The following is a 14,056-nucleotide window of genomic DNA, read 5'->3' as shown; positions in this document are numbered from 1 at the left end:
ACAGAGTGGAAAGGTCACCAGATGTGTTTAAGCACTGTCTCTAGTGAAACATGGTGTATTAGTAGGAGCTTTGCTAGCAGAGCAAGGGAAGTATTTATTCCCCTCTGTTCTGCACTGGTGAGGCCACATCTGGAGTACTGTGTCCACTTTTGGGGTCCCCACTGCAGAAAGGATGTGGACAAATTGGGGAGAATCCAGCAGAAGGCAGTGGAAATGGTGAGGGACCTGGGGCCCATGACTTGTGAGGAGAGACTGAGGGAACTGGGCTTATTTAGTCTGGAGAAGAGAAGACTGACGGGGTGTTGATAGCAGCCTTCAACTACCTGTAGGGGGGATCCAAAGAGGATGGAGCTGGACTGTTCTCAGTGGTGGCGGATGACAGAACAAGGAGAAACAATGATCCCAAGTTGCAGCAAGGGAAGTTTAGGTTGGATATTAGGAAAAACTCTCTCACTAGGAGGGTAGTAAAGCACTGGAACAGATTACCTAGAGAGGTGGTAGAATCTCCATCCCTGGAGGTTTTTAAGGCCTGGCTTGATAAAGCCCTGGCTGGACTGATCTAGTTGGGGATGGTCCTGTTTGAGCAGGATATTGGACTAGATGTGACCTCCTGAGGTTCCTTCCAATTCGAATTTTATATGAATCTGTGATTCACAGGAATTGCAGGAGAGTGCCTTTCTGGTAGAAGTACCCAGCAAACACTCCCTCCGACAGCAAGGGTTTTGGGCTCCAAGTGTCTGTGCAAAACAGAAAGGTGTTGGAAGTGCAAGCTCCCCTCTGAGAGGCCCATCCCACATACAATGAACCACACAGAACTCAGCTTGTCTACAAAACTGAGTCATCCCTGCCAGGAGGCAGAGCCCTGGTTCCAGGGAGTCTAGAGATTTCAAACCAAGAGCCCAAACCACTAAATCACCCTCTATTGTGGGCATGTGCCATCTCCATTTGCTTGAATGTGTGCTCCAGTAGAGGGTTTGCAGGATTGATATCAACGTGCATATGCACACATTGTATGCAGCAACTATAACCTCCATCGCACACATGCGCACAAGTAGCTAAGCTCACAGAGCAGAGCCAGCAGTGTCCCATCAGCATGGACACATGCTGCTAGATCTACAGTAGCAGCACTTGGGGAGTTAGTGCTAGTTGCCCTAAAAACCAAATGCACCTGCAGCCAGGCTCTATTTATATACCTTTTCAGGCCCAGGGTCTGCTGACCTGGTGGGAAGCTCATGGAGCTGAGAGATATGATTAGTCTCCAAATACATCAGAAGTTACTGCAAAGGGGAAGGAATCAGCTGCTGTCTGGGTCCTCTGGAGGCAGGGCAAGGAGCAGCAGCAGCACTGGAGAGTTAGGTTAGACCATGGGGAAACTCCTTCAACCTGCAGAGAGCAAAGCTCCAGAATCAACTCCCCAAGCAGGTTGCAGTACCTCCACCAAGGGAGGTTTTGAGGACAGGTATTTGGCAGAACTAGAATGCATCAAGCCAATTCTGCCTATTTTCTCCAAGTCTGTGGTTACAGGCAGACACAGTAAAACCCACTGTGGCCTCAGCTCTAAGAAAAACCAGATGAATAGAAGCCAGTGTTACATGGTCAATGCAGCAGAACAAACACACCAGGCCACATTCATTGCCCATGCGTTACCAGCCCTCTGCAGTCTTGCTTGCAGCAGGGCTTTGGTGCAGGGAGGCAGGACTGACCTCTGCATGTTCAGCTGCAATCTCCAGCCCAGGCCTCGGTCTGGTGGAATTATCTGGGCTGAGGTACATGCTCAAGTACCCTGAACACTTCCTTCCCCAGGCAGTGCCGTGCGCACTAGAAGCAGTTCGGGGCAATGCAAGGGAGAGCATGGCCATCTCAGGGGCTTGCTCATTCGTTGGCATGAAAGCAGCTCCTCATTGCCTAGGCAGGCTCCCCCACTCCAGGCTTGCTGCAGCTCTGGGGTCCCATGGGGCACTCATGTCACCACCTCTGGGACCGAGTGGGCCTTCCCTCTTCCTAGCAGACACGTTGTTCTGCCACCTGCACAAGCCTGCCTGTGGAGCCGCTCTTCAGCTCATCCAGCTCCCCAGCATGAGCCTCACAGCTGTCACCCTGTGAGCTAAGGAACTGGATTTCCCCCCGCGACAGAGGTGTGCCCACTGGGTCACGCAGGCTTGCCCAAAGACCTGCCATGAATCACTAGCAGAGCTGAGGGGCACTCAGCCCCATTCTTTACCAGCCAGACCTCCCTGCTGAGCCCCTTGGGCAGGCTGACCTGAGCCACAAGTCGCACCTAGTGCCGAAGCGTTGCTTGGTGCACGGGTAGTGCTGAGCTGCTGAGGGCCCTCTCTCCCCAGCCTCTGCATTTCTCTCTGATTTTGGAGCTCAAAGGCCCTGGCTTCCTACTGCCTGCGGACAGCTCTTCCTCAGCCCTCGCTGTCCCGAGACTCCACACTGGGGGACAGTACATTGGGATATGATCTCCTCCCACTCCCAAACATACCCTGAGAGGTATTCTCCACCTCCCAGCTCCATGCTCAGCCCCAACTCAAGCTCTGAGAGTTGGAAAGAGCAACTGCTCCACATCTTAGGCACTTCTCCCTCAGCCCAGCTGCACTCACTCAGCCCATCACCCTCCAAAGAAAGCTCCCCCTCTGCCCTCACTCTTCTTATACCCTCTGCCCTGCAGTGCTTTGATCCCAGCCTGCCCCACTCTGGGCTTTGCTGCACTGAGAGGAGACACCTGTGTATGTAGGTGTGTAGAGAGGTTAACCCCATCCTTGCCAGGCCTCAATCAATCCAAGCTCTGCCTTTTGCCCATTTGAGGGAGGGGGCCCTTATCTGGCTTCTCCACTAATGCAGGGCCCCGGGTTCAGTACATAGGATGGCTTGGAGGGCTTGCACTAATTACTGGGGCACCTGCCTGCTGGTATAAGAGGTATATTTGGGGATAAAGGTTGTGGTATTAACCCTGTTGTCAAACCAGAGTTATGGGAAATAATGCACTTAGCAGTTCCCTGCAAGGGGACCACAGGCTTTGAGGCAAGCCCCACACCTCCCTCATGCCTCAGTTTTGCTGCCTGCATGTTGTGGGTAAGAGCGCTTGCTTGAAGTGACGAATGCCTCCACCGTCCTCCCATGCAGGACACCATCTCCATGGACTATTTATTAACAGCTCATACCTTTTGGTGCCAAATCCAGTGTGCCTGGCATGCTTGGGGGGTGCCTGTGTGCCTCTCTGGACAGAAGCCCTGGGTGAAGTAGTGTTCACTTTCCTTCGGAGCACCTCTTGCACCCCCAAGATCCACAGGAAGATAATTTCTGGGGCAGTAAAGTGTTTTCACCATCCGTGTGTCCTATAGTCAGCCCTACATGATCAGCACCTAACCCTTCACTTGGCCTGAAGCACGTATGAAGTCCACTGTGAAGATGCAGTGCCACATCAAATATCTTCAAAGGAATCCTTTGCTGCTAAGGTGATTCCTTAGCCCCGAAGTGGTTAAGACAACAGGCACCAGTCGGCTTTATCACTAGTAGTTATTCCCTGACTGGCAGGTTGACACTTTACGTGGAGCAAGCAGGAAGCTGAGAGCAGCTAGTTAAGAAACCAGAGGAAAATCAGCCTTCACCTCTTAGCAGGGGGCACCATGGTGGAGGGTTCGGTCGGATATCATTCAAGACTGGGCTTGGCAACAAGATGACTGAAAACTAAGAATTCCCAAAAAACTAATTACTTTAAACTGCCGGTGAACTCCAAGCTAGGAAAATTTATCCTGAGCCTTTGCCAGGAAAGAAAATATTGTTTCCATTCATGCACTCAAGGGGCCAAGGATGGGCTGCAGCACTTGGTTGATGTTTGGAGCTTGAGCTGGAAGAGGAAGAGCCCTTTTAGACAGCAGACCAGGACATGTGCCAGGGCAGGGCTGGTACCTGCAGTCCCTGTTGTGCTGTTTTGGGCAGTCCAGCTCCAACTCTCTGAAGCCATGGGGCTTCCACTGCTGCCCACGGGCTACTTTATTTCAGCACATGGCCAAGAGGTGGTTTGTGATGCTTCAGCTAAATAATTTGGGAGGATGCTGGCCTTGCTGGTAACTGCGTGAACTGGGGCTCAGGGAGCTGAGCCCGCTTCCCAGTGCTGCCGCTGGGGCCCTGTGAGGCATGTACAGGCCATCTGCATGGCTTCTGCAAGGCTCCTGAGGGCACCGCTGCTGGACAGAATGCCTCCCTGTTCCCACCCATGCCCAAGCAGGAAATGGGGTGCCACGGCCCTGCTCCCGCATGCTGCGTTCCCAGTCTAAGGAGCCCAGGCACAGCCTAAGATCAGTGCAGCTCAGCTGCTTCCCCTTCCAGCCTGCAGAGCCACCTGGCCTCTTTCAGGGTTGCAGTGAGGCCACCCCCCACTGGAAAAGAGAGCTGCCATTGCACAAAGCCTGGCTTCAAGCAGGGGGGGAGCTCTGTTGAGGAGGGAAGGCAGTGGCAGGCTCTTTGCTTGTTGCCCCAAGTTTTCTGACAGGGTGGAGCAATGAGAAGGAAGGTGGCTGTAAGGGAAAGCCTTTCCTGGGCTCACCCCTGTGCAGCAGAGTAAGTTGGGCACCATCAAGCAGGCTCTTTCTTCCCACCTTGCTGCCTGCAGCCCACCCATTGCAGCATGTCGTGGCACATCCACGCAAGGAGCCAGCTGGCACTGTGCAGCTCCTCTTGCTCCCAGTGAATTGCTGGGAGCCCAATGCAATGCTGCTTGTTCCAGCATGTTGCAACAATCCTTCCTTCCTTCCTTCCCCTCTCCCTAAATTCCCTCAGACCTGAGAGGAGGCACGCCTCAGCACAGGGTGGTACCCCAGGGGGCAGCCCAGTGACCTTGGCAGAGATGGGGGCTAGTGGGGGAGAGCTCAATGAGCTTCCAGCTGGGCCAAAGTCTTGTCTCCGTGTCCAGCATGGACAGAGCCTGATCCATGGAGACAGGCTTAGACAGATCCTCTCCCACAAACCCAGTTGTGTCCTGGTTGCTGCAGCATTCAGTTCTGCTGGTGGGTTTCTTATTGGAAAAGGAGCTTTGTTTCTATCTAAGGCCCTCTTATATGCCTGCCGGCAAAGGTGCAATGGGATCTAATGCGTGATCCCCAGAATCGTGCCTCCTGCCATGCCACACGTGCATGGCAGGCGGCATGATTGTGGGACTGTGCATTAGATCCCATCGTGCCTTACGGCTGGTGCAGGGGGAGCACCGATCCTGGGCTTCCCCTGCACCAGCGAAAGCAGCAAGGTCCTGTGGCTGGGATTCCCCTCAGTCCAGGGGCCCCCAGCTGTGGGGAAGCTCCCCATATCCCCAGGGCTGGCGGATCGGGGCTCCTGCCTATGTAGCTACTTTGCATGTGTAGCTGGTCTTAAGGTAACTTAATTGCACAATACCTGTAAAGTTTTGGGGGGGAGGGCTATAATTGCTGTTATTTTTCGTTGCCTCACTGGGGCAGGCAGGAGACAGCAACCAATGCACAAGGGTTCTGCCCTTCTCCAGGGCCCTGCTGGGGCAGGCACAGGGCTGTGGGCTGGCCGAGGCAGAACAGGGGGAGAACGAGGCTCCAGGGGCTCCTTGCCTTCGCTCTCCCTGTGGTTGTGGAAGGGGAACCGCTACCCTTCTCTCCTGCCCAGGGCTGCGGGCTCAGCTCTCCCCTTTCTATTCTAGTACTCCCCGCTCCTGAAGAAACTCTACTGCCAGATTGCCAAGACATGTCCCATCCAGATCAAAGTGTCCACACCACCCCCGCCAGGCACCATCATTCGTGCCATGCCTGTCTACAAGAAGGCAGAGCATGTGACCGAGGTGGTGAAGCGCTGCCCCAATCATGAGCTGGGCCGTGACTTCAATGACGGTGAGTGCTGGTCCCTGCCCCTGCGTCATGGAGCAGCCATGCAGCGAGCCTGCATGAGACAGCAGTTACCTTGGGGGGCATCTCACCCTGATAACATGTCTCCCAGAGCTTCAGGAGGGTCAAGCCAGGCACTAAGCAAGGCATGGCGCCACATGGCACCTGGTGTCGGGGGTCTGGCTAGGCTGAGACAGTCTGAGGCCCTGCTGTGTGAAGCAGACCGCTCTGTTGTGAGACTGAAGTGAAACCACCATGTTCTCTCCCAGTTGTGCCTGCTCCTGGCAGCGCCAGGCTGGACGGGCAGCCCAGGATGCCAGCAGCAATTGAGTGCCTGGAGCTGGAGTCAGCACCAGCGGGAGGCACAGGACCTGCCCTTGCCCCAGCCTCCCTGTGTTCAGACCACCTTGTGATCAAGCCAGCAGCCCCTTCTTCACGTAGGCTAGCCCACAGGCCCTTCCTCTCATGGCACTTTGTGTCTTCACAGGCCAGTCCGCTCCCGCGAGCCACCTCATCCGGGTGGAGGGCAACAACCTCTCGCAATACGTGGATGACCCTGTCACAGGGCGACAGAGTGTGATGGTGCCGTACGAGCCACCACAGGTACTCACGTGTGCGATGAGGAGTGAGCCAGAGGAAAGGGGGGCCGTATTGTACAGACTGTGGAGTCGCAAGGCTGGAAGGGGCCCGGCCCAGCCCCTGCACACAGCAGGACTTGTGGTCCCTGAACCGCCCCTCCAGGCTCTGGGTGGAAGGCAGCTCCTGGCTCCCTCAGTCCCAGTGCTCTGACAGCCAGGGGCTTTCCCCAAGATGGATGAAATCTGCTTTGCTGCAGTTTAGACTTACCACCAGTTTCTCTACACCCCTCTGAACCCAGGGTGCCCTGAACTGGCCACAGTCCTTATGTTCCTGCACGTTTCAGTTGTTCCCAGCATCTTACGGCATCTCAGCAATGACCCCACCCTGTGTGCCAAGGGTCCTGGCTGCCCCACTGCAGCTGCCAGCTAATACCCCTTCTGTTGTGAGCTTTCCAGGCTGATTTATTGCTGCTGGGGCTTCTCCCTGCATTGGCTTGCCCAAAGCATCTCCCCTAAATCTCCTGCAATAGTGGTACAGTTTTGTGCAACCTCTTGTCCAGCTGTAAACTCCTCTGGCTGAGAAGAAAACCGCGGCAGGCTAATGGAAAGTTTAGAGCGCCCCCTGTTGTCCTGTTTGCACACTTGCCATGTCCCACTCCAGCTGCATCTCTTCCAGTCCAATGCATGAAGCGCTTTGGGGGCTAAGGGCCCTGAGCCAGTAACCCAGCCCCCACTCCCAGGGACAGGTCTCAGCTCCAAAATCAGGACTCCATTCTTTGTGCCTCCCCCGCACATGAACCCCCCTCACTGAGAGCTGCTCCTTGCACCCCTCTGGCAGCAGCCTGGAGCTCTGTGGACTGCTGCCACCTCGCTCTGCCCCAGCCAGGCGTTCAGTCCCATGCTCAGTGCATCCTCCCTCTCTTGATGGCAGGTGGGGACGGAGTTCACCACCATCCTGTACAACTTCATGTGCAACAGCAGCTGCGTGGGAGGCATGAACCGGCGCCCCATCCTCATCATCATAACCCTGGAGACGAGAGAGTGAGTCTTCTTGAAGGACAGGAGGCTGCAGACCAGGGCAAGCTCCTGGCAGCAGCTGAGATGGAGGGCGCTGAGGGGCTTTCCATGGCTGGGCGGTTAGTGAGCGGCTGGATCCGTAGCGGGAGAGCAGGATACACATAGCGCTGGCCTGTACCCCCTGCAACAGAGTGCGAGACCCCCCCCGCACCACACTGGATGCATGCGCAGTGCCCAGCGCCTTGTGTGGAGAGACATGCACAGGGCAACTTCACCTCCCAAGAAGAACGAATGCTAGGAGTGTGGGGGAGGGTGGTTCCCATGGGGGGAGAGGGGAAAGCAGGCGTGGGCTGGGTGCCTGGCCTGTAACCATTCCTGTTAGTTTTTTAAGCTTTTAAAATAATCGATCAGTGTGAAGTCAGCAATAGGCCTCCTGCCCAGCCCAGCCCTGTCCCCCTCCATATTAGATGCAGGCTCATTACCCCCCTTGAAGTAATACACAGATCCTCACCGCTCCCCCCTATGTCCCCAGTGGGCAGGTGCTGGGCAGGAGGTCGTTCGAGGGCCGGATCTGCGCCTGCCCAGGCAGGGACCGGAAAGCTGATGAAGACCACTACCGAGAGCAGCAAGCCCTGAATGAAAGCGCAGCCAAGAATGGCAATGCCAACAAGCGCAGTGAGTCCTGTCCCCACCGGGCTACCGCAGGCTGTGAGTGAGAGCTGGACTGCTGCATCTGTTTGCTGGCCCCTGGACTCTGCTTTTCCCTCAGTTGGGCCTGTTAGCAACTCCCAGCCTCTAGCAAGGGGCTTCCCCCTTTGGTGCTTGGGTCGGAGGTGGGGGGAAGGTTGGGGCTGGGACCCACGATGGGCAGACTGGGTTTGATTCCCCACTAACGCTGCCTCCCATTTCTGTTCTCAGCTTTCAAGCAGAGCCCCCAGGGGATTCCTGCGCTGGGGGCTGGCGTCAAGAAGAGGCGGCATGGGGAGGAGGAGATGTATTATGTCCCTGTAAGTGTTGCTTGCCTGTGCCCCTGAGCAGAAGGATCAGGGCACCCCAGGAGGGGCCCTGGGGTTCACAGGGCAAGTGGCAAGGCAGTGCACTACCTGGCTGGGGGACAAGGCCCCATTAAGGGGCATCCACCTGGCCTGATGTTGAGGACAGGGTGTTTTCTTCAGCTCTGCCCAGCAAGGACTAATGAGGCCTGAGTTGCTTTCTGAAGTACTGAGGATGGCTCTCCCAGATGCAGAGAGCCCCAGGCCGCTGCTTGCCAGGCTTGCAGCCAAGGCCCTTCTAAGGGGGTCGTGCATACCGGCTGTGCACAGAGGCTCTCTGGAAACCCGAGGAGACCGGAGTAAACGCTTCTTCCCTGCACAGGTCCGGGGCCGCGAGAACTTTGAGATCCTGATGAAAATCAAGGAGAGCCTGGAGCTGGTGGAGCTGGTGCCACAGCAACTGGTCGACTCCTATCGGCAGCAGCAGCAGCAGCTCCTGCAGCGGCAGTAAGTACCAGGGGCCTCCCAGAAACAGGCCGTGGGGCTGGGATCAGTAGTGGCAAGCTGAGCAGTGGGGCTCCCAAAGGTTGTGGGAAGCCAACTTGGCCCAGGGCCCTTGGCTATGATGAGCCAGCCGTAGGTGGACAGAGCTCCCACATCCCAGACCCCACCCAGGAGTCACTCACAGCAGGCAAGGATGGGCAGGGACATTCCTTGGTCTGTCTCCAAGGGCTTGCTCTCTCTCTCCTTGGCTAACTGTGGCCTTGCCATAGCTGGGGAGCAGGTAAAGTGATACAGGTGTTTAGGTCCTGGCCTTTCTCCATACCACTTTATGCTTGCATGCCTTTCTACACCTTGAAAGCCCAAAGCCCTGTACAAAGAGGTGGGTATCCCTTCTCCCCTCCTCCCAAATAATTACAGAGAAGCTCCCACACTGAACAGAGATGAGGAGAGGCGAGTGAGTATAGCACATTGTAGGAATAGCAGATGCCCCATTTGGGTCCAAGCTTCTGGGCTGCAGGGTTTCTTCTCTGTGCTCCCTGAGTGATGGGGGACAGTTGCTAGCCAGGAGCTTTCCCACTGGCTGATGACCAGTATGCCTGTAGCAGCAGCAGCAGTCAGCTCTACCCTAGTGACAGCCACAGGAGGGTTTCAGGCTCTATTGCTTGCAAAGCCTCCGTCAATGTACTTGCCTAAGGCTGCATGAGCCATGAGGGCACTAGCAGAAAGGAGGCATGCCTGAGCTCTCACACCATCTCTGTAACAGGCAGGGCATCCGACCGTGGGCATCTCCCTGCCTCTGCATCCCCTGGCAAGGGAAGTACCTTACAGGCTAGACAATGAATCACAGAGTCCCAAAGACAGTGAGGCCATACAGAGGCTGAATGTTCATGTCACCTCAAGCAGCCCTAGTTGTACTAAATTAAAAGACAGCTCTTCTTCAAAAAGTCACGACCAACCAGCTTGCACTAGTGCAGCTCAGCCCAGTCCAGCCCCAGTGTAAATCGCGTTGACAGCAAAAGTCTGCCTGGATGCAGCTGTACTGCTGGCTCCGATCCACCTCAGAGTCTCCACAGTAACAGCCCGGACTGACCGTCTTGCTGTTCTCTCTGAGCAGGAGTCACCTGCAGTCCCCTTCCTCCTATGGGCCGGTCCTGTCACCGATGAACAAAGTGCACGGAGGAGGCATCAACAAGCTGCCGTCTGTCAACCAGCTGGTGGGGCAGCCCCCACAGCACAGCTCCAATTCTGGGCCCAATCTCGGGCCAATGGGTAAGGCTTCACCTGGGCACAGCAGCCCCCAGGGGCCAAGAGGCAGGGACAGACAGCAGCCCTGACACTGGGGACAGCAATACACAGCCCACAAAGCCAAGCTCTGGCAGAAAAAGCCCCTTGTCCCCACCTCCAAATTCGAGGCCAAAGTAGAGCTGGTTACTGTGTTAACTTATGGCATAGAGAGGGAACTGCACAGTATAATCTACATCAGTTTTGTACTGGGATCAGGAAGGGAGAGAAGTTCAGCTGTCCTGTGGAATTGCATCTGCTGGGCCTCACTGCTAGAGGGCAAGGGAGCAGGTAAAAAACTTGTTTGCCTTTAGCTGTTTATCCCATGATGGCTGTGGACAGCACCTCAGCCAGTGTAACTTCAGTTTTACCCCCAATCCTATCTGTTGGCTGTCCAGGCATGCATACTGCTAGCACAGCTCATCAGCCTGGACCAGCTTCTCACACAACCAGATCTGCAGGAGCCTTGGCCAAGCAATGCTCCGCAGGCCCAAGGGGGCCATACTGTAACTACTTGGCTCCAGTAGCTTCCCTAAAGGCAAGTGGGCCCTGGAGCTCTTTCAAGTGCAGGAGGTCACTGCACTCAAAGTTGACCTACTCCTACACTTCTGCATAGCAGGGGCATTGGGCTTGGGGAAGGACAGTGCCCATCCGACCTCTGTGGCTCAGATTGGAGTAGACCAGACACTCAAGTCTCTGCCATTTTTACCCTGAGCACTCCTTGTAAGAGAGACTCTTGTCACCCTCCTGCTCTCTCTTGCACACAGGGCCTGGAATGATAAACAGTCACCCCATGCAAGCCAATGGAGAGATGAATGGAGGCCACTCATCTCAGTCGATGGTCTCAGGATCCCACTGCACACCTCCGCCGCCCTACAACCCAGACCCCAGCCTTGTCAGGTAGGGAAGCCACCAGCTGTGTCTTGTCTTTGCTGTTTTCCTTAAGCTAACTTTCAAATATCTGTCTCACAACTGGTCAACTGGCCACTGGTTCCAACTGAGAAATCACTGCTCATGAAGCTGCACACTACTCTTCTAGCCTCCCTTCCCCTCACCCAGCCAGCTCCCCATTAGGAATGCGAATTGCTAATGCAGATTCCCACTTTGTTCATTAAGTTTAATGCCTCATAGCAGGATGGGCATGAAAAGGCACCTTCCCTCCCCATCAAAAACCAGCATGTGCCTTTACTGATCCTTCTCCTTCCCTTCAATACCTACCTTTGCAGATTTTCCTCTTCCCCTGTCCTTCCTGGCAGTCACTGGAAATGGCTGGAAATGGTTTCTCTCTACTAGGGACAGGTTAATTTACAGAGGTAGATATTTGATGCTTGTAGGAGGATTTCAGAGGCCATGAGGTAGCAGGGCCTCAAACTCCAGAACTGCAGGCACATCCTGTCTGGAGAGAATGCCAAAGTGGTCATTGGAGAGAGAGGCTGTTGCTCTCCAGGACATGTTGGATCCAAGTACAGCCCCCTTCCTTACTCAGGGTAGCCCAAACAGCGCCCTGGAGTTACTTCATTTCACTGAACAGCATTGAAACCATGATTCCTCAAACCTCACTTCTCCAATGTTAATGCTTAGGGAGTTAGCACCTCCCATCTAGAGCATCTCCAAGGAAACTCTGGCTAGGCATTCAGGTTATTCTTAGATGGGGTTCATTGCTACACCATGATTTTTGCTTCCCACCATATTATGGGAAGAGTTGCCAGATCTGTAGAAGAAGGAAGCCTGCTGCCCTCCTCTGGCCCTCCTGGAGTTCACATAGGTTTTGTCCCAGTAATGACAGGTGAGAGCTCAGAATGTGAACTGAAGACGTTAACGCCGCTTTATTTTCCCAATTCTTTCTGCAGTTTTTTAACAGGACTGGGGTGTCCAAACTGCATCGACTATTTCACCTCCCAAGGGTTACAGAATATTTACCACCTGCAGAACCTAACCATAGAGGTAAATGCTTTGGGGAGCTCTGTTCTTACCACTTATTTCTATTGGCGGTTGATCTCAAAGGCAGGGACAAGAAATGCTTTTGAAGGAAAGGACACAGAGGTACATTAACCAGCCCTACCAGCTTTATATTCCCCAGGGTTTAAACCTCCCAGTTACAAAGGCTTTCTAACCCCTCATTTGGAAGAACAGTAGGGCAACCCATAGGGGAAACTGTGGTCTTCTGTTGATTTGTCCAGGCTGCAGGAAGCAAGACCTGATATACAGAAGAATAAAGGGAAAGAAATACCCTCCTTCTCCTCACTTGTTCTTTTAAAAAAATAGCACAGGACTCAGAAATCAGATGCCAGAGAGATTTCCCCTAACTATGGTAACTATAGCTGCTGCAAAGATTTCTCCTTAAGGACTGGTTCAAAGCCTGCTGAGTCAACAGAAGGACTCACGTTTAACGTCAGCGATCTTTGGATCACATTGGTCAGGCCCACTTCTGATGTGATGTCTGCCCATGCAAACTGGGAGAAACTCTCAGCCCCAGGGAATTGTGTCATGAGGTTAGAACAGGTTCCTTGTATTTCATGCCTGAACATTTCAGCCCCAAGCCTGGATATCAAGATGCATGATGCCCTAGCTTATGCTGTGATTCAGCCTGCCACTTTGGAGCATGGTGAATTCTTCATAGTATATTTCTGGGCTGAAGGACTAGCTGTGGAGGGAGGAGCAGTCAGCTCTGTGCAAAGCTTTCCTTCCTTTGTTGTGGAAAAGCCCTGTTCACTCAGCTGACTGTGCAGCACAGGGCTCCCTTAGTTTATTAAGGCAATCTGAATATGCACCCTTTGTTGACCCTTTACACCCACAACAGACTCAGATATGCCCCAGCCTCAGTATTCTGGCCAAGTCCTGCTAAAATGGTGGCCCTGATCCCAGGTCTTTCCTACGAGGTGTGCTACAATGCCATCCTCAGTCTGGTTGCTAGGACCTGAACGACTACAGATGTCATGCAGACACAATGATTTTTCATTGGTAGCTGGGGCCAGTTGGATAACCTTAGACTAGCTTTGGAATGTGTTAATAACTAACCTCCAAGAGTGAATTTTTTTTAATCTTTTGAAACCCCTACATATAGCATGGCTGAAACTGTACATCACACATTGCAGAGCCATGTGTCCGAGTCGATGTTTAATCCCTTGTTGCTATGCTAGCTAGTTAACTCCTGTGCGAGTCTGCTTTTGGTGCTAACATGGATCTCTAGCAGCTCTACACTGCATCTAACACACCATGGGTTGGGTACATGTGCTGAGGCAGCCTCCTGCAGGCACAGCCCATGTCTGACATAATCAGGCTATATATACCGTGACATCTATAGCATTTCTTGTGCATCGTAAAAAATGCCCCTCACTGCCCATGGTGGCATAGGGTGGCATACGGGAACCCTATGGGCACAGGTTAGTGCCACAGCAGAGGCCTGGAGGTCATTCAGAGCCTTGCATGCTGCTCAAGGCAGCTTCTGCCCAAGCTGTCAGCCCCTGGGGTCTGGATTGGGGTTCATGGCTCTTAACCCAAATCGTGAACACAGACAAGAGATGGAAGGTTGCAGGCAAACTGGGCTGAGGGTTCCCAGTAAGCATCAACCTGACCATCCTCCTGCTGCTCTGTCATTCACAAGATGAGGGAACCCAGTCCCATCCCACCCCCCTTTAAAAATAAATAATAATCCAAGTCAAACCATTTCCCTTCCCCAAATTGCATGCCTTGTTGCCTGTCCATTGTCACCTCCAAGGACCAGATCTGGTCCCAACTGAGAAATCACTGCTTATGGAAACAATGGGGGCCATGACTCACTGTGGGGGATGATGCAGAGCCAAGATAACCTCATGTCTCAAGTGCAGTAGGGTTG

At 53.9% G+C, this 14,056-nt stretch overlaps 1 protein-coding gene across 7 annotated transcripts in view; it reads left to right on the top strand.

Moving 5' to 3' along the window:
* Positions 1-14,056, top strand: part of TP73 (tumor protein p73) — a 70,649-nt gene that overhangs the window by 52,873 nt on the left and 3,720 nt on the right. For 5 of the 7 annotated variants that reach the window (XM_019541234.1, XM_019541236.1, XM_019541231.1 and 2 more), the window contains 9 exons: positions 5,669-5,855; positions 6,337-6,452; positions 7,359-7,468; positions 7,977-8,152; positions 8,363-8,451; positions 8,819-8,943; positions 10,055-10,209; positions 10,989-11,121; positions 12,072-12,165. In XM_019541234.1, the coding sequence (XP_019396779.1) occupies positions 5,669-5,855; positions 6,337-6,452; positions 7,359-7,468; positions 7,977-8,152; positions 8,363-8,451; positions 8,819-8,943; positions 10,055-10,209; positions 10,989-11,121; positions 12,072-12,165 (1,185 nt within the window). The remainder of the gene's footprint in view (positions 1-5,668; positions 5,856-6,336; positions 6,453-7,358; positions 7,469-7,976; positions 8,153-8,362; positions 8,452-8,818; positions 8,944-10,054; positions 10,210-10,988; positions 11,122-12,071; positions 12,166-14,056) is intronic. The other 2 variants (XM_019541232.1, XM_019541235.1) reach the window with 1 other exon arrangement.

This window comes from Crocodylus porosus, unplaced genomic scaffold (genome assembly GCF_001723895.1).
Source record: "Crocodylus porosus isolate Cpor-Errol unplaced genomic scaffold, CroPor_comp1, whole genome shotgun sequence".
Taxonomy (NCBI): Eukaryota; Metazoa; Chordata; order Crocodylia; family Crocodylidae; genus Crocodylus; species Crocodylus porosus.
This window is presented reverse-complemented; position numbering and strand designations above follow the sequence as displayed.